The 20976-nt window shown below is 36.8% G+C and overlaps 1 protein-coding gene across 2 annotated transcripts in view; it reads left to right on the top strand.

The window, feature by feature from the left end:
* COG5 (component of oligomeric golgi complex 5) overlaps nucleotides 1-20976 on the top strand; it is a 393705-nt gene that overhangs the window by 260261 nt on the left and 112468 nt on the right. For both annotated transcript variants that reach the window (XM_090287339.1, XM_090287341.1), the window contains exon 11: nucleotides 3625-3706. In XM_090287339.1, coding sequence (XP_090143465.1) covers nucleotides 3625-3706 — 82 coding nt within the window. The remainder of the gene's footprint in view (nucleotides 1-3624; nucleotides 3707-20976) is intronic.

The raw sequence follows: 20976 nt of genomic DNA, 5'->3' as shown, positions 1-20976 counted from the left end.
TCTTAATCCCTACACCATTTCTCCCACTTCCCCCTTCCAGCTGCTAACCATCCAAATGAACCCCATACCTATGATTTTATTCCTATTCTGGTTTGCTTAGTTTTTAATTTTTTTATTTTTTAGATTCTGTTGTTGATAGTTGTGAGTTTGTTGTCATTTTAATGTTCATAGTTTTGATCTTCTTTTCTTAAGTAAGTCCCTTTAACATTTCATATAATAAGGGTTTGGTGATGATGAATTCCTTTAGCTTCACCTTGTCTGGGAAGCACTTTATCTGCCCTTCCAGTCTAAATGATAGCTTTCCTGGATAGAGTAACCTTGGTTGTAGGTCTTTGCTTTTCATCACTTTGAATACTTCTTGCCTGCAAAGTTCCTTTTGAGAAATCAGCTAACAGTGGACAGTCTTATGGGAACTCTTTTGTAGGTAACTATCTGCTTTTCTTTGCTGCTTTTAAGATTCTATCTGTATCTTTAACCTTTGACATTTAATTATGATATGTCTTGGTGTGGTCCTCTTTGGGTCTAGTTTGTTTGTCACTCTCTGTGCTTCCTGAACTCGTATGTCTGTTTCCTTCACCAAATCTGGGGCGTTTTCCTCATTATTTTTTCACATAATTTTTCAATTTCTTGCTCTTCCTCTTCTCCTTCTGACACCCCTATGATTCAGATGATGGCACATTTAAAGCTGTCCAGAGGTTTCCAAAGTCCCTTCTCATTTTTTTTTTTCAATTCTTGTTTTCTCAATCTATACTGGTTGTTTATTTCTTCCTTATGTTCCAAATCATTAATTTGAACCCCAGTTTTCTTCCCTTCCCCATTGGTTTTGTGTGGATTTTCCTTCGTTTCACTTAGCATAGCCTTCACTTCTTCCCTTATGCGTTTGCTGTACTTAAGCACATCTGTCAAATTTGTGATAATCTTTATCACCAGTGTTTTGAACTCTACATATGTTAGATTGGCTATCTCCTCATCACTTATTTCTCCCACTGGAACCTTGATCCATTCTCTCTTTTGGACTCTACCTCTCTGTCTCCTCATCTTGACAGGCTCCTGTGTTTGTTTGCCTCTGTGTCTTAGGTAGAGCTTTCACACCTGTTATTTTGTAATGGGTGGAGCCTTAGGTATTCATCAGTACAGGGTGACCCATTCACCACGTTGTGATGCTTTATGTGGGGGAGGGGTCTGAGAGGGAACAATGCTGCTTGCTCAGCACTCACCCCTTTTCCACTTTTCCACGTACTTCTCCCACTTCCCGTATGCGACTGGCACTTCTCTAGCTGTTGTCCTGGTTGTGGTTCCCAGACTGCGTGGATCTGCAGATGTTCTAGGACCGTGGGAGTCCTCTAAGCCAGCAGATTCTGCTGAGAGACCAGCAGTCTCTGCTGAGAGACCAGCAGTTTCTTCCTCCACTCCAACCGCCACTGGTTTTCACAGTCAGAAGCAATGAGGCTTTGTTTTCCCCAGTGCTTGAACTGGGGGCTTCGCGGTCTGGTCTGGTGCTGGGAGTGCTCCCTAGGTGTCCCTCCTTACTTTTTAAAATGTGCTACTGAGCTTTCTGCCAGCCTGCCACTGCCACTGCTGCCACACCACTTCCTCTCCGCCCTGGCTCTGCCCCTTTTACCTGTCTGGATGAGAATTTCTTCTTTTTATCTTTGTTATTGTGCTTCCATGCAGCTCAGTTTTATGGAACTTCTGGTTGTCTCCAGTTTTGAGGTAATTGTATTCCTTCTTAGTTGTGGAGGGAGATACAGTGTGTCTGTCTAGGCCTCCACCTTGGCCAGAAGTCCTATAGGTTTCTTTACTGGAGACACTGGGCTATTATATTAATATATTTCATAAGATTAAGTGGTATTTACACTGCTGACCTAAATTCTTTTTGTTTAGGTAGATAATTAAAATAATTATTTTAATACAGTGTTGAAATTAATTTGTTTTCATATCTGAGATTTTTGCATTTGATTTCTTACACATTAACCCTAGTTTTTTTTCTCTAAGTGTATGTGTATGTATGTGAAAGTATATATAGTCATCAAATTGTCCACATCTTGAGGGAAAGCTTTTAGTTTTTCACCATTGTGATGTTAGCTGTGAGCTTTCATAGATGGCCTTTATTATGTCCCAGTAATTTCCTTCTGTTCCTAGCTTGTTGCGTGGTTTTATCATGTAAGGCTGTTGAATTTTATCGAAAGCTTTTTGTGTATCAACTGAAATGATCATGTGGTTTTTGACCTTCATTCTGTTAATGTGGTATATTACAATAGTTCTTTAATGTGATGACAAACATACTTAAGTGTATGATACACAGTGCCTATATTGTTTAAAATCTTGGGACTCTAAATCATTGCATAAGAAATGAACAGTTATTTGATTTGCCCTTCTTAAGGTATAAAATACCCAGATATCAAAGCAAAAGACATATTTAAAAAAAAAATTACAATGAAAATAGAAGTGTGTGCCGTGGCTGGTGTGGCTCAGTGGATTGAGCGCCGGCCTATGAACCAAAGGGTCGGTGGTTCAATTCCCAGTCAGGGCACATGCCTGGGAATCACTTATGATCTTTAGTTCTGCTTTGCTGGAACTTACGCAAGGAACATTTAGGGTGTGTGAGGTTGGGGGTGTGTAAGAAGCAACCAATCGATGTTTCTCTCCCTCTCTTTCTCCCTCCCTTCCCCTTTCTCTAAAAATAAATAAATAAAATCCTTAAAAAGTAATAAAATAGAAGTGTGCATAGGTATAAATGTGAGAAATTGATATTTTTTGTTGATCATTTTCTTCATTTATAACCTTGAAAATTAGAATCTCTTTTGTTACATGTGCAAAGCTAAAACAGTTAACAAATTTTCTAATTATTTTTATGACAGTAATATTTGAACATGAGACAAATTGTATTGATAGTATTAGGATGAACCATGTGAAATTGTCATTTTTGTATTTCAAAAACAGAATATTGGCATTTTGATATTATATACCACACATGTGTAGAAAAGTACTTTAAAAGTACTCAGTATAATTTCTGGAAGTGTGATTCTGTTTTAACAGTAATAAAGTACTTTATCTTGACTTAAGTGATATTTTTTAAAAAACCAAAAAAGATCTATGTTTCCTTCAGTTCTCTTCTATAATTGATGAATTATATCCTGGTCGTCATTCTTAGTATAAGCATCCTTTTGTTATGGTCACAGAAGTTGCCTTTTTTACATCAAAGGTTAATAATAAAAATTGTAATAACTAACATTCACTGAAGCTTAATTATATATCAAAAACTGTTCCAAGACTTAGCTTTGGTAGACTTCTGTAATCTTCATAATAATCCTGGAATGTAGGTACTGTTACCATCTCCATTTCACACGTGGGAAAGAGACACATCCTGAGTAAGCAACTTGCCCAAGCTCACACGGCTAGTAAGTAGCAGAGAGTAACAGAGCATGATGATGACTGTTTACCTGAACATGGAATATGATTTGAGTCATCTATATATTTCTTCTTAGTTACTTAATAATTCTATTGTTTGATGGATGACTTAGAAATTTTTATTTCAATACATTTGAAGTCATTTTCACATTATATCTTATCTATTATAATTTTTTTAAAAATTAATGAATACATCCTTTATTTGGGACACAGGATGGACAGTCTGAAATTTTATACACATTTTGGAATTCAGTGACTCAAGCACTTTATTCTCAATTTCAAATGGCAACAAATTGTAAGTATACTATTTATTTTGCAAATTCATTTCACGGTTGGTTAGTTACTTTACAATTTAATGTCAAGAAGTTTTCCTCTCTTGGTTTGTAAAACATATTTTAAAAACTCCAGGCTAACTATGGTTTCTTAGGTTAGCTATACATTTGACTTTATAAGCAATAAGTTATTTTTTTCCCTTTTAAAATTATTAGTACCTTGAATAAAATTTTCCAAAGAGTAAGTTAATTCTCCATAATTGTCTGAATTTTTCCTATGTGTAAAGGGTGTAAAGCAATTGATGTTGAAGACTTTAGTTAATGGTTGTAGAATTATTTTCCTAAATAAAAAAATATTAAAATGTGAGACTTTATAGCTTTTTCCTTATTGTTAATCATGAAGATTTAATTAGTAAACAAATGAAATACCTACATCATGAATTAAAAGTTGCTTATCCAAATATGTCCCACAGAACTTTCTTTAATTTGTTTTTGCCATGAAATAATTGTACAGGGCAGTTCTAAATAATGAAATATACAAACTAGCTAATATCTTATGTCATTGTATAACCACTGAATGTAAGAGTATTAAATATATCTAGGCTTTCTTAAAGTGTTTAGAGAGTTTGTACGTAGTTAATTTTTATTCACAAACTTTTACTAAAAGTACCTAGTACTTAGAAACATTATTTAGTCACTGGCAACATAGATTGATAAACCACACTACCTATCTCCCTACTTCTCTTTCTAAAGTATTGTGCAGCAGGGCTTTGTCCATGGAAGAGGTCTTCATTGATATGCGGCTAAATAAAACTTAAGGAGAGGGCTTATTTAGGGCTGATTTATTCCATTTACTCAGAGAATACTGGATGTCTCTTTCCATTAGATATCTCTTTCTGTGAACTTTTTCTGAGATACAATTAATATACAGTAAAATTAGCCAATTTTAAAGCAAAAAACTCTGAGTTTGGTTACATGTTTGTCAAAATTGCCGACTTTTTGTTTATTTTATTATTTTTAGTTTATTGCCTGTTCTCTTATTATTAAGTCTTAAGAGATCTTTATATATTCTAGATTCAAAATTCTTTCTCAGATGTGTGTTTTACAAATATATCTCCCTTGTCTGTGGTTTGTCTTTTCATTTTCTTAACAATATTTTCCAAATGACAAGTTTTAATTTTGGTAAAATCACATTTATCACTTTCTTTTATATTTTGTGGGGAGAATTATTTATTTATTTTTGGAGAGGAGGGGAAGGGAGGGAGAACGAGAGGGAGAGAAACATTGATATATGAGAAATACATCGATTGGTTGCTTCTTGCACGCCCCCAAAAGGGGATCTGGCCCGAAACCCAGGCACATGCCCTAACTCAGAATTGAACCAGTGACCTCTTGGTTCGTAGGCTGGCGCTCAATCCACTGATCCACACCAATCAGGGCAGGAATTTTTGATTTAAGAATTCTTTATCTAATCAAGGCCAGAGGTATTTCCTCCTATATTTTATTCCAGAAGTTTTACTGAGTTCATTTGTAGTTAATTTTTGAATATGATACATGGGTTAAGGATCATTTCTTTGCATACATATCTGAAAGGTTATACTCTGTCTATTGACTGCCCTGGTGCTTTTCTTGAAAATCGTATAGTTGTATATAAGTAAAACTATTTCTGAACTTCGTATTGTTCCATTTTTTTTGCATGTCTATATTTGTATAAATACCATATGATTTTAATTACTAAAGTGTAAGTTGTCCTATTTTATCTTCTTTGTCAAAATAATTTTGTTTATTCTAGGTCTTCTGCATTTTCATAGATATTTCAGAATAAGGTTGTTGTTCCTTAAAAATGTCTCCTAGGATTTTCATTAGGATTCCATTGACTCTGCAGAGCAATTTGTAATGAATTGATATCTTAACAATATTGAGTCTTCTGATCAACATGTGTACTATATCTTACCATTGATAAAGGTTTTTTACATTTTCTCTTATCAATGTATAGTTTTTAAGTCTGCTGGTTGAGCAAATCTGTTCTTAAATTTATTCTGATTTCATATATTTTGAAGGTATTATTAATATTATTTTTAAATTTTTCCTTTGCAATTGTTTATTGTTAGAACATAGAGATACACTTGATTTTTTTTATATAAAAAAGATTCTCTTTAATAAAAAAAAAAATTATCCTACAATCAGTACCCAGAAACAGTCATGGTTAACGTTTTATATATTTCCTCCTAATCTAGTATGTTTATTTTTATTTTATTTTATTTATATTTTTACTTATTTTTTTAAGTATATTTTATTGATGATATTTTTACAATAGTTGCAATTTTTTCCCCTTTGCTGCCCTCCACCCAGCACCCCCTGTCTCCCAGCAATTCCCCCCAAATCCATGCCCATGGTTCGTACATACAAGCTCTCCCTCTTCACCCTTTCATATATTCTTCTTCTTCTTTTTTAATAAATAAATGATTAATTATTTTAATAACAAAAAATAACAATCCCTCCCTCTCAGATATTAAGACCCTTTACAATCTTATAAAGGACAATGGGAAAAGGTCTTAAGCTCCTCTAGCTGCTTCAAGCTGGACATGGTCATTGTTCTACCTACCCTTAGGTCCAGAAATCCCTTATAAGAGTGGGGGTGTGGAGGGGAGGGTGGCCTTCCCACATGGGGAAGGATCGTGCAGACTCCAGGTCAGTTGGCTTTCCCGGACAACAGCATGCTTGGTTTAACAGGCTACATCCTTGTTGTATTCTGGGGGCAACAGATTTGGCAACAGGGTTAAAAGACATCATTAATCCATAACTACTAGATGACAAAAGGAAGGGATTAATTTTTCAATGTCCCACATTAGGGAAAAAAAAAAAAAAGGCTTCTTTGGAGGAAGGTGTGCTAGGCACATCTCACCTGTCCAAAACCCTTTTGCCAATTATACTTAGTTTGGGCTGAGGGAAATAGTTTAGGTTTCCCCCTTCTCAGACCTCTGGGCCCTTTCTGTCTAAGCCATTAGGATAGAAAAGAGAAATCAATTTTAAAGTGAAGCCCACAGACCACCCCATTCTTCCCCAACCCAGACACTTAGTTAAGCCAAACCGTTGAGTCTCAGGAGGCAGCGCTGCAGACAGGATTAAGTGAGGCCTATACGTACAGACAATCACTCAGGTAATGAGATCGTAGACTTATTCCCTTTGAAAACAGAAAACACATGTTAATTTATGTAACATAATCCACATACAAGTCTCTAAATCTGTAAGACTGTCTTATTGGAAAGACATCCAGTTGCAAGGCATTTGACATTCTTCTTGCCTGTAAATTAAATATCTTTGATGATACCACAGACATAGTTTAACTTTCAAGTGAAAACATTTTAAATGAAAAGAAACTTTAAAGACGGTTAGCTGCACTACTTTATAGCCTACCACTGATCATTGTGATTTTCCTTGAATAATGATTTTTCTCCCTAAGATTACCCTCCTTGTCATTAAAGGGACTGCATTAAGTTCATTTTTAATTTATCCTGTTCATTTGCATAAACACAACAAGAGCAGCAAATGATCACTTATGATCTTTAGTTCTGCTTTGCTGGAACTTACGCAAGGAACATTTAGGGTGACCTTCAGTCTGCCCTTCAGGGCACAGAAGCTGAGCCACATACCTGGCATTCAGCCTTGCCTGTAAACACCTGTCTTTTCCAAGTCCTTCTGGTTTTCCATTGTGCCTTAAGGTCCCTTCTAGCCATCGTTCAGGAAAACAACCTTCATTCCTTCCCTGGAAAGATTGCTGTGGACAGCACATCCAACCACAGTACCAGGCCTTTTATCTCATGGGCTTTTATTACCTTTGAAAGTAAATCCCAGTTCCTCAGGGCTTTTTGATAACAACCAGAGCCCAAGCATGTCTCCTTCAGGCATGACATTCCAGTCAAACTCTTAGTTAAAAAAAAACAAAACCACTATTAACAACTGGTCTTATTAGTTTTATGCAAAGAAACTTATGTCATTACATACTTCTTTAGAATGCCAAACTCTGGAGGGATGAGATAGGGAAAAAAATATACAGTGTGAAGGAAAATCCTTGTCCTTCTAATATTCACTGAATTGACATTTCCATTCTTCATATTTTCATTTTTCCCCCACTGGGAATTTTTTTGTTTATTTTTCCATTACAGTTGTCCCACTTTTTTACCCCTCTTGCTTCCCTGCGCCCTGTCCCTCCCTTCCCCCACATTCAGTCCCCACTCAGTTGTCCATGTCCGTGGGTCATTTATACATGTTCTTTGACTAGACCCTTCCCCTTCTTACCCACTTCTCTACCTCCCACCTCCCCCCTTCTTACTGTTAGTCTACTTCTTGTTTACATAGCTCTGGTTCAATTTTGCTCATTTGTTTTTGTTGTTCATTAGTTTCCTTTAATAGGTGACAGCATAAGTTATTTTTTCATTGCCTGGCTTATTTCGCTAAGCATAATTCTCTCTAGTTTTATCCATGTTGCTGCAAATGGTAGAAGTTCCTTCTTTCTTTCTGCTACATAGTACTCTGTTGTGTAAATGTACCACAGTTTTTTGATCCACTCATCTACAGATGGGCGTTTAGGTTGTTTCCAGCACTTGGCTATTGTAAATAGTGCTGCTATGAACATAGGGGTGCATAGGTTCTTTTGAATTGGTGTTTCGGGATTTTTCGGATATAATCCTAGCAATGGAATTGCTGGTTCAAAAGGCAGTTCCATTTTTAGTTTTTTGAGGAAATTCCAAACTGTTTTCCATAGTGGCTGCACCAGTCTGCATTCCCACCAGCAATGCACCAGGGTTCCCATTTTTCCGCATCCTCTCCAGCACAAGTTGTTTGTCGATTTGTTGATGATGGCAATTCTGATTGGTGTGAGGTGGTATCTCATTGTGGTTTTTATTTGCATCTCTCTGATGGCTAGTGATGTTGAGCATTCTTTCATATGTCTATGGACCCTCTGTATGTCCTCTTTGGAGAAGTGTTTGTTCAGGTCCTTTGACCATTTTTTAATTGGGTTGTCTGTCTTCTTGGTGTTGAGTCGTATGAGTTCTTTATATATTTTGGAGATCAATCACTTGTCTGAGATATCATTGGCAAATATATTTTCCCATATGGTTGGTTTCCTTTTCATCTTGCTGATATTTTCTTTAACTGAGCAGAAACTTTTTAGTTTGATGTAGTCCCATTTGTTTATTCTTTCCTTTATTTCCCTTGCCTTAGGAGATATATCAGTGAAAATGTTACTACGTGGGATATCTGAAATTTTCCTGCCTATGTTTTCCTCTAGGACTTTTATGGTGTCATGGCTTACATTTAAGTCTTTGATCCACTATGAGTTTATTCTGGTGTGTGGTGTAAGTTGGTGGTCTAGTTTCATTTTTTTGCATGTCCCTGTCCAGTTTTCCCAACACCATTAGTTGAAGAGGCTCTTTTCACTCCATTTGATGTTCCTTCCCCCTTTGTCAAATATTAGTTGACCATATAGACCTGGGTTTATTTCTGGGCTCTCTATTCTGTTCCATTGATCTATATGTCTGTTCTTATGCTAGTACCAGACTGTTTTGATTACCGTGGCCTTGTAGTATAGTTTGATAGTATTGTGATTTCTCCTACTGTGTTCTTCTTCCTCAAAATTGCTGTGGCTATTCGGGCTCATTTTTGGTTCCATATAAATTTTTGAAGTATTTTTTGTAGGTCTGTGAAAAATGTCATTGGTATTGTAATAGGGATTGCATTGAATCTATAAATTGCTTTGGGTAGTATGGACATTTTAATGATGTTGATTCTTCCCATCCATGAGCATGGTATATGCTTCCATTTATTTATCTTCCTTAATTTCTTTCTTCAATGTTATGTAGTTTTCTGAGTACAGGTCTTTTACCTCCTTGGTTAAGTTTATTCCTAGGTACTTTATTTTTCTTGTTGCTATGGTAAATGGGATTTTTCTTTTAGTTTCTATCTCTGAGATTTTATTGTTGGTGTATAGAAATGCTTTCAATTTCTGAATATTTACTTTGTACCCTGCTATTTTGCCAAATTCACTTATTAGTTTGAGTAGTTTTTTGGTGGAGTCTATAGGGTTTTCTATGTACACTGTCATGTCATCTGCAAATAATGACAGTTTTACTTCCTCTTTTCCAATTTGAATGCCTTTTATTTCTCTTTCTTGTCTGATTGCTGTGGCTAGAACTTCCAAGGCTATGTTGAATAGGAGTGGAGAGAGTGGACATCCTTGTCTTGTTCCTGACCTCAGGGGGAATGCTCTCAGTTTTTTCCCATTGAGTATGATGTTGGTTTCAGGTTTCTCATATATGGCCTTTATTATATTGAGACATGCTCCCTCTATTCCCATTTTGATGAGAGTTTTCATCATAAACGGGTGTTTTACTTTATTAAATGCTTTTCTGCATCTATTGATATGATCATGTGGTTTTTGTCTTTCATTTTGTTTATATGGTGTATTACATTTATTGATTTGCAAATATTAAACCATCCTTGCATCCCTGGGATGAATTCCACTTGTTTGTGATGTATGATCTTTCTAATGTGTTGCTGGATCCGGTTTGCCAATATTTTGTTGAGGATTTTAGCATCTATGTTCATCAGCGATATTGGCCGGTAGTTTTCTTTCTTTATTGTGTCTTCACCTGGTTTTGGAATTAGGATAATAATGGCTTCATAGAATGAGTTTGGGAGTCTTCCCTCTTCTTGGATCATTTGGAATAGTCTGAGGACAGGAGTTAGTTCTTTCCTAAATGTTTTGTAGAATTCACCTGTGAAGCCATCCGGTCCAGGGCTTTTGTGTGCCGGGAATTTTTTGATTACTGCTTCAATTTCACTAGTTGTTATTGGTCTATTCAGACTTTCTGCTTCTTCTTGATTCAGTTTCGAAGACTATGTTTCCAGGAATTTGTCCATTTCCTCTAGGTTTTCAAATTTCTTGCCATAGAGTTGTTTGTAATAATTTCTTACAATTCTTTGTATTTCTGTGGTATCGGTTGTGATTTCTCCTCTTTCGTTTCTGATTTTATTTATTTGGTTCTTTTCTCTTTTTTTCTTGATGAACCTGGTTAAAGGCTTGTCAATTTTGTTTATCTTTTTAAAGTGCCAGCTCCTACTTATGTTGATCTTTTGAATTGTTAGTTTAGTCTCTCTGTCATTTAATTGTGCTGTGATCTTGATGATTTCCTTCCTTCTACTTGATCTGGGCTTTGCTTGTTGTTCTTCCTCTAGTTCTTGTAGCTGTAGGGTTAAATTTTTTATCAGAGATTCTTCTAGCTTTTTTAGGTAGGCCTGTATTGCTATGAACTTTCCTCTCAGGACTGCTTTCGCTGTATCCCATAGGTTTTGGGTTGTTGTGTGTTCATTATCATTGGTTTCCAGGAACTTTTTGATTTCTTCCTTGATGTCATTCTTAACCCATTCATTATTTAATAGCATGTTATTCATTCTCCATGAGTTTGAATGTTTTTGAGTTTTTTCCTTGAGGTTGATTTCCAATTTCAAGCCATTGTGATCTGAGAAGATGCTTGATATAATTTCAATTTCTTGAATTTGTTGAGGCTTATTTTGTGTCCTACTATGTGGTCTATCTTTGAAAATGTTCCATGTGCACTTCAGAAGAATGTATATTTTGCTTCTTTGGGGTGAAAAGTTCTATATATATCGACTAAGTTCATTTGATCTAGAGTGTTCAGTGCCTCAATATCTTTGGTGTTTCTTTGCTTCGAAGATCTGTCCATTGTTGACAGTGGGGTGTTAAAGTCCCCTACTATGAGTGTGTTGCTGTCTGTATCTTTCTTGGAGTCTTTCAAAATTTTCCTTATATATTTGGGTGCTCCTAAGTTGGGTGCATATATATTTATAAGGGTTATATATTCTTGATGGATTTTCCCTTTAATTATTATAAAATGCCCTTTTTTGTCTTTTTTTATACCCTTTGCTGTGAAATCTGTTTTGTCTGATGTAAGTATTGCTACACCAGCTTTTTTTTCATGTTCATTTGCTTGAAATACTTCTTTCCATCCCTTCACTTTCAGTCTGTGTAGATCATTTGTTCTAAGGTGGGTCTCTTGTAGACAGCATATATGTGGGTCATTCTTTCTAACCATTCAGCTACCCTATGTCTTTTGATTGGAGCATTTAATCAATTTACGTTTAAGGTGTTATTACTGATAAGTACTTATTCATTGACATTTTCCCCCTTTGTACTCGTATTCCTCTCTGTCTCTCTCTGTTTCTTCATCTTCTTAAAGCAGACCCTTTAGCATCTCTTGCAATGCTGATTTGGTGGAGATGTATTCTTTTAGCCTTCTTTTGTCTTGGAAACTCCTTATTTCACCTTCCATTTTGAATGAGAGCCTTGCTGGGTAAAGTATTCTTGGTTGTAGGCCTTTGTTTTTCATTGCTTGGAATACTTTTTGCCATTCCATTCTGGCTTGTAGTGTTTCTGCTGAGAAATCTGATGATAGCCTTATTGGAGCTCCTTTGTATGTTATTAGTTGTTTCTCTCTTGCTGCTTTTAGGATTCTCTCTTTGTCTTACAATGTTGCTATTTTAATTATGATGTGTCTTGAAGTGGGCCTGTTGGGGTTCATCTTCATTGGGACCCTCTGTGCTTCCTGGACTTGTGTGACTCTTTCTCTCCTCATGTTGGGGAAGTTTTCTGTCATTAGTTTTTTAAAGAGGTTTTCTATCCCTTGCTCTTCTTCTTCTCCTTCTGGAATTCCTATAATACGGATATTATTACGTTTTATGTTGTCCTGCAGCTGTCTTAGAATCTCTTCAGTTTTGTTCAGTCTTTTTTCATTTTGTTGAACTGTCTGTGAGTTTTTGTCTATGTTGTCCTCCAGCTCGCTGATCCTATCTTCTGCTTCCTCTAGCCTGCTTTTAATTCCTTCTACTGTGTTCTTCAATTCAGAGATCGTATTCTTCATTTCCTCCTGGCTCTTATTGATAGCTTCTATGTCCTTTTTCATGCTCGTGTAATTCTCAGTAAGTTCCTTGTAGTTTTTCTGGAGTGCCTTGTAGTTTCCGCTGAGCTCATTGAGTTTCTCCATAATCCATGCTTTGAATTCCATATCTGATAGTTGGCTCCCCTCCATTTCATTTAACACTCTTTCTGGGGATTCTACCTTTCCTTTCGACAGGGGGTTGTTTCTCTGTCTCCCCATTTTTGTGACTCCTATTGTTTGTTGGTGCTTCTTAGAATGATCTGCACTTCCTGGATCTGCCTCTGGTGGTGTCAGATCATCTACCAGTCTGGCTTTAGGCAGCCTGTTGGAGACTTCCAGGGATCTACTGCTTTTGTGTGTCTTCTTTAGTTGTTAATCTATTCAATCTGTGATTAGCCGTTAAGTTTAAGGACCCAGGGTGTGGCAGCTTAATTCCTGTAGGCAGGGCTTTTGCTTCCCCTCAGGCTGATTGATGCCACTTGGAGAGGAATGGTCTGCCTGCAGTACTGGGGATGAGTCAGCACTGGGACCTGGTCGGCTGCTCCCCTAGTTCTCCCCTCAAAGCCACCGCGCCAAACTCCCCCCAAGTATCTCCAGTCCTCTCTGCCTTCCCTCTACTTGAGTCCAGGGTAAGTGGGAGCCAAAATATTTTTGTATGTGATCCACTTAAGAGCTCGTTTTCTCCTGCTGTTTCCCTCTGGCTAGCAAGAAACCCTGTGGCTTTTCGCTTTTCACAGCTGGATACTATTTTACCTTCCACTCTGTTGCTGTAGGCTGGGGAGCCCAGCTGGGGGTTTAGACCCTGCCCTTCTCAGGGTGAACTTCCGCCTGCTGAGCTGTTTCTCAGTCCCTTCAGCTGCCACCCGTTGGAGCCCAGCCAGCCCTTCCGCCTCTCTGCACTCCCTACTGGTCACGTTGTGATGTAGCGGCCTTTTCTGTCTCTCCTTGGTTATCAGACTTCTTTCCAGCTAGTGTTTGGTTGGGTATTCCAGATGATTTCTCCAAAATTAAGTTGTAAATCCAGACTGGTCCTGGGAGGAGGTTAGTGTAGCTTCCACTTAACTCCTCCACCATCTTGGATCTCCCCAGATTCAACTCACCAACAGGTTCTGGTCCTCCACCAGCTGCTGCTTCTGGAGGATCTCCAACTTCAGAATGTCCACGTTGCTCCATTCTCCTTCTGTAACTCCACACTTGAGTTTTTATGTGTTGACCTTGGATCTTTGACTTTACTAATCTTAACTTACTAAATCTAGTAGTTTTTTGGAGATTTTTAAAAAGGATTTTCCATATCGACGATCATATGGTCTGCAAATAATTATCATTTACTTCTTTTTTTCAATCTAGCTTCCTTTTATTTATTTATTTATTTTTTCCTTAATACACTGGCAGATACCTCCAATATAGTATAGAATTGAAGTGGTTTTTACCTGTTTACCGTCAGTTAACCTTTATGTGACCTTAAATGCAGACTTTTCAGTGATATTCTTAATCAAGATGAAGTTCCTTTCTATTTCTTTGTTTGAAAGTTTTTATTTTGAAAGTTAATTTTTTTCAATGCTTTTCTGCATCCATTTAGATGATCAAATGATTTTAGTTATATTAGTCTGTTAATATTATAAATTATACTGATTTTTCAAATATTGAATAACCTTGCATCCTTGGATAAGCCATATATGGTCATGATGCATTATCCTCTTTATATGTTGTTGGTTTTAAATCGATTAAAAAAAATGTTTAAGGCGATTTGATTATGTTATGAGCTATTAATCTTTAGTTTTCTTGTAATGTCTTTTTCCAGTTTTAGTATCAGCGAAATGAAAACACAAGAAAATATTTTAGGAAGTATTTCTTTCTTTTCAATTTTCTTAAGCAGTTTGTGTAGAATTGGTATTATTTTTTTCTTAAATCTTTGGTAAAATTCACCAAAGAACTCAGTGGGCTTGGTATTGTGGTAAGGTTTTAACTACAAATTTAACTTTTTTCATAGGTACAGGACTATTTCCTTAATTTCCTCTTGAATGTGCTTTGATAGCTTCTCTCTTTCAAAGAACTTTTCCAGTTTATTGAACTTCTCTAATTTATTGGCATAAAGTTGTTTTATGCTTCCTTATTACCTTTTAAATGTCTGTAGAATCTGATGTGATGTTCCATATCTCATTCCTGATGTCATTAATTCATTCTCTTTTTTCCTAATAATTAGGACTGGAGGTTTATTAATTTTATCCATCTTCTCAGAAACCAATATTTGGTTTCATTGATGTTTTTCTCTATTTTCTGTTTTCAGCTTTATTGATTTTTGCTCTTATGTGGATCATTTATTTTCTGCTCTTTGCTTTGGGTTTGATTTGCACATTTTTTTGTTTATTAAGTGTAATTAAGTTTAGATTATTGACTTAAATCTTCCTTTTCTAATTTAAAGTGTTCCTGCCAAAACTTTTTCTACAGGCAATATTTTAGCTGTAAGCTATGATCACCATATTATTTTTCACACATATAAAAATATAAAATAATAGTGAAATGACATCCATATATCTGTGTCTTTGATTCAATAATTACTAATAGTTTTCCAACAAAATGAGCCCTTTTGGAGTCTGACATGTTTCCTTGAAAGTTAAAATTCATGAGTTATTTTAGGAGGCAGATTTAAAAATATTCAGATGGAGTATTATATAAACATAGCTTTTTATTAGTTTGTAATTTCATCTGTGAAAGTGATGAGTTTCAATGAAAACAATTGTCATCTGGAAGTTTTCTTCACATTGTAAGCCAGTTATGTTTAATGGAATACAATAACTAATATACCAATAAGAAAGTACAAATAATAAATATACCTACAAATTTCTGGACAGGGTCAGTGGGAGCCTAGTGTGCACATGGTCACTTGCTCTCTTTCTGTCACACATACACACACACACACATACACACACTGCCTGACCACGTGACACACACACACACACACACACACACACAGGATCATGCACATGAGCACTTGCTCTCTTTCTCATACACACACACACACACACACACACACACACATACACACGCTGCCTGACCACGTGGGAAGGGCAGCAGCCCCCAAGCCCCATTCCAGAGGAGCCAGGCCAGTGGAAGGCCACAAGCAGCTGCACCCAGCATTCCCATGTGCACCCAGACCTCATGCGCTCTGGGTCATGTAAGATAATTACAAAATTTATTAAAACTTCAGTTTTTAGAATAGAAGAAAGCAAATGTTAAAGCTTATTTATGGCTGTTGCAGTATATCCATTCTTAAGTATTCATTAAAAATGTATTTACCCCTTTAAAACCTTTTTTTAAACCTTGGAATTGGTATAGTCAGTATTTTATATCTTGAATTAAGCTTAATTTGTGTTTTGAATTCTTCTCTCAATACGACACAAGTGTACCAAAGAATAGCTTTTAGCATACTTGAAACATTTTAAACCTTTAACCACTACACCTTCCAATATTGGTATGTAGCACATTTGATTTATCATTTTTTAGTAAAAATTGTATAATGTAAACTTCATCCTAACAGATCACACAAATATTAACAGTGTCACTCTAGGGAGTGGGACAGGAATGCTACTTTGATCACCTGTGTCAATTCTGGGTCTGGTTGATTGGATTTTCTTCTCATCAAAGAGATTTTTTTCTACTTTTTGCTTGTCTGATAATTTTGATTGAATATTAGACATGAATTTTACTTTTTTTGGTACTGGATACTTTTGCCTCTGTAAATATTTTTATTCTGGATACTGTCAAGTTACTTAGAACCATTTGGGTCCTTTTGAGTCGTTCTTTTAAGAAAGAAACCTGAGCACTGTTTTAGTTTAGGGTTAATTATTTCCCACTACTCTTCTAGGTACTTCACCAACTACTGAATTTCAGGTTTTCCAGCCTGGCTTTTGGGGACAGGTACTCTTCCCAGTTTTGTGTAACAGATATCTCTCTTTAAACCTTTGCAGAGATTTTTCTTCTAGATTCTGGACATTTCCTCTCATGCATATGCTGATTAGTGTTTTACTGAATACGCTAGGCCACCAATTGCAGCTCTCTCCTCTGGTATTCTGTTCCATGTACTCTAGGACTTCTGTCTTCCTGGTCTCTGGGACAGCATGGGTAGAGGGATCTCTTTCCCTTCCTTATGCCATAACTGGGAGACTCCTGCTGGGAAATTAACTGTGGCAATTGTAGGGTTTACCTCATTTGTGTTTTGTCTCTCAAAGAAGACTGTCTGTATTTAGTGCATGTTGTAAGGAACACTGTGTCTTTATTGCATGATGTTAAGTGTGTTTTGTTTTTTTATTGTTTTAGATAGAATGGTAATTCTGGTCCCCGTTACTGCATCTTGACCAGAAGCAGAAGTCCACCTAGTTTTCAGAAAACAATTAAAAGTGTAATGGATCTTTCCAAGTCAGGGGCCCAGATTATGCTCAGTGCCTCTCACACCAATGGTATGAGGTGGAGTCTGGTAAAGCAGAACAGAAACTTATTCTTTGATCAAGGAATGGAAAAAGGTGAATTCATGCTCTGAAAGTACCTTCTTCCTGAATTGGGGAGGTTTGGGAGCCTACAAAGGGTTCAGAGTATGTGGTGGGATCAGGGGCAGTGATAAGGGTGGAGAGTTCTTAGAAGAGGGCCAAGAACTGGGAGAAGTTGGAGTAGGTGCAGTCCTGAAGGCTTGGTTTGTACAGGGCACTAATTGTGCCTGACAATGTGATTTCTCCCTCCGGGCATGGTTTTTATTAAGTTAATGAAGACAAATTCTCCAGAGGTCAAAGGGGGAGGGAGGGATTCTTCCAGCAATCTGAAGCTGGCTGGTTCTGCAGTTGAGCTGCCTCCTTGAGCTCTCTGAAGGTGCTGTGGTTTATCTTTAGCATTTTGCCTTAGATTCTGTAAGCAAGCATGGCTTGTGACATAATTTAGATATTTGGGAACAGTAGATTTCCCAGGTGATAGCCTGGTGACAAAAGTATGTTTCAAAATATTGTATAGTATATGTATGTTTAATGGTCTGTCATTTACTTGTCTTTGATCATCTGCTTTCTGATTTTTCTGAACTATTACAAGCCGTTAACATTGTATATGACCTCCGTTTTCCCATTCTGCTCATTCTCAGTAGCCAATCTTATCTCTTGGGACATCATCAGAACAGTTAATGTCATTAGGAAACTCTTTCAATATCTTGTACCTTTCCACCAAAGAAAAGCCTTACTTCCTCCCTGTGGGCCTTGTTCTTCTCCAAGGCCACCCACTTACTGGTGATGGCCTGCTCACTTGCTTTGTGTACCTCATTGTCTCAGCAATATCATTCATACTTTTTTTTTCTATCTTGCATTTCTCCTTTTTAAAAATTTTTTACTCTGAGATAGAAACCTTTTCAAGTTGCTGTAATCTAATAAAAGCTAAACAAACCAGAGAATTTCTCTTTAGTTACCATTTAACCTCTCCTTTCTTATCCAAACTTCTTGTCTTCATTTTCATACTATGTATTTCTCAACCAGATGTATTCTGTTTATCTTCCATCATTTTATTGAAATTGTTCTCTTTAAAGGAAGCATTGACCTACCTTTTAATTACCAAATCCAGTGTATATTTTTCCGTTCTTATCTTATGAGACCTATAATATTTTTAAGCAAAAAATTCCATTGAGCTCTGGCCAATGTGGCTCAATTGGCTGGAATATTGTCCTGTAAATTACAAAGTCACAGGTTTGATTCCTGGGTTGCAGGTTCGGTCCCCGGCCAGGACATAAATGGAAGGAAACTGATTGATGTTTTTCTCCCTCTCTCATTCCCTACCCCTCCCTCTAAAATCAATAAGCATGTCCTTGGTTGAGGATAAAAACAAAGCCCATTGATAGTTCATATTCGGAGTGGTCTGTTACTTCTAATAACATTATTACTTTAGTAACTACCTTTGGGAGAACTCCAAAGTAAGTTGTTTGTAAAAGACCTTTTGTTTACATAGTACATACAGTCCCTGTTGTGTACTGTAGTACTTAAAATTAAAGACAGCATATTAAGGAAATTAAGCCATCTGCAGAGGTGAAGATTCTACACAATGTAACAGATTGTCTAAGTGTAGCACAGGAGCCCGAAACCAGGCAGCTGCATAAGTGTTCATGATATTCGAAAAAATAACCACCCAGTGCACTAGCAAATGTGGACATGGCGTTTATTACTCACATTACAGGGAACTGCACCAATGGTGGTGGGTCAGTGTGAGAGAGAGCACACCTCCTCCAGCCTGAGGCTCCTTATTAGGGGTCCCAGACAAAGGAGGCTCAGTCCTACGCATGACTCCAAACTATATTAACCCAGTTTGTAAGAGTCAAGAGGCAGTCACAGGACCAGAAGTGGCTTCCAAAAGAAGATAAGGCAGGTGTTACAATTTGTTCTCAAAATAATACACATTCCTTCCAGACAGTAGCCATCTCAACCAGCCTTCTGTCATGGGAGGGGGAAGAGCCATGTCCATTGACCCCACACTAAGTAAGTAATATGTGGGCAGCCTGGCTGGTGTGGTTCAGTGGATTGCATGCCAGCCAGCCTGCGAACCAAAGGGTCGCTGGTTAGACTCCTAGTCCCAGCACATGCCAGGTTTGCGGGCCAGGTCCCCATTTGGAGGCATGAGAGAGGCAACCAATCAATATATATCTTGCACATTGCTGTTTCTCTCCCTTTCTTTCCATCTCTCTAAAAGTAAGTAAGTAAATAAATAAAAAAAAGTTGTGGGCAGAAAATATCTAAAGGGAAATTTTTCTAGTTAGGAACATGTTCTTTCTGATTATAAATGTTCACGCTTAGAAAAATATCTAGATATAATAAGACATAATACAGGGGTCTGACAAATAATGAATTACTTTACCAAAACAGGTAAGGGACCTGAACCTATCACAACGAAAATTCAAAATATCCTGTATAGGAAATGTGCTGCTTTAATTACCTGTGGGTGGCAGTTATTTCCAAGGTTATTTTGAAGCTCTGTGTCTGTTATTTTCCTATTGTAGTTTCCAGATAATAATATTTACTCACCAATCTTTTGGATTATGATATATATATTTTTAAGTCTCAATAGAAATAAGCAAAATAAACATTACCATTTTGAATTCTTTCAAATGAATACAGAATTCTTTTCCCAAAGTATCTCATCCCCCTTACTTTTTTTTATTTCTCCATATCTCTTATCACCTTCTAATATTTCACTTATTTGTATCTGCACCCATTCCCCCTGCCACCACCACACCCCCGCCCCACTAGAATGTAATCTCTTTAAGACTGGTAATACTATTTTTATCATAGTAGTATCCTTAATGGCTAAAGGAGTACCTGATTCACTATAGGGTATCAATAAATGCTTGTTAAACAAAATGAAAGAAGGAAAATGAGGAGGAATCACAGAAGAAAGGATGCCAGTGCTTTTTAATGAAAGCTTAAGAACTTAATAAAAGAGGAGATGTTCATGGAAACAGAGATCAGAATGATACAATTGCTTGAAGGGGACCACAAGCCAAGGAAGTAGGCAGGTGGAAAAATGAAGGAAAAGCTCCCCTAGAACCTTCAGAAGAAACACAGCTTTTGAGACCAGATTTGTATATTGTACTTCTAATTTTCAGAACTACAAGATGATGCATTTATGTTGTTTTAAGCCACCAATTTTGTGGTAATTTGTTATAGCAACAGTAGGAAACTAATACAGTAGGTGATATAGTATGTATATGTTCTGCTTTAGATACTAATGTTTTCCAGTGTTGTTATACCAATTTATTTTTATTTTATTTTATTTTATTTTTTTAAGGATAAGCTTTTAATATGATTTACATTTTTTGTGTGTATGTTTTATTGATTATGCTGTTACAGTTGTCCCAACTTCTTTTCCCTTTGCTCCCCTCTACCCAGCACTCCCCTCCCTCCAGCAGTCCCACCCGCTTCAGTCCATGTCCATGCATCATACGTATAAGCTCTTCTCTACATTCCCCTGTCTATTCTGCACCCTCCTACTATGCTTCTCAATTCCCGCACCATTTCCCTTCTCCCTCCTTCCCCCTCCCCACTGACACCCCTCCACATGCTCCTCCTACCTATGATTCTGTTCCCACTCTAGTTTGTTTTTGTTTTTATTTTTTAGCTTCTGTTGTCAGTAGTTGTAATTTTGTTATCATTTTAATATTCATAGTTTTGACCTTTTTCTTAAATAAGCCCCTTAACATTTCATGTAATAATGGCTTGGTGATGATGAACTCCTTCAGCTTTACCTTGTCTAGGAAGCACTTTCTCTGCCCTTCCATTCTGAATGATAGCTTTGTTGGATAGACTAATTTTGGTTGT

Source organism: Furipterus horrens, unplaced genomic scaffold (genome assembly GCF_987537825.1).
Source record: "Furipterus horrens unplaced genomic scaffold, mFurHor1.1.pri manual_scaffold_9, whole genome shotgun sequence".
Classification (NCBI taxonomy): domain Eukaryota; kingdom Metazoa; phylum Chordata; class Mammalia; order Chiroptera; family Furipteridae; genus Furipterus; species Furipterus horrens.
Note: the sequence above shows the minus strand (reverse complement) of the source record. Positions and strands in the feature narration are given on the sequence as shown.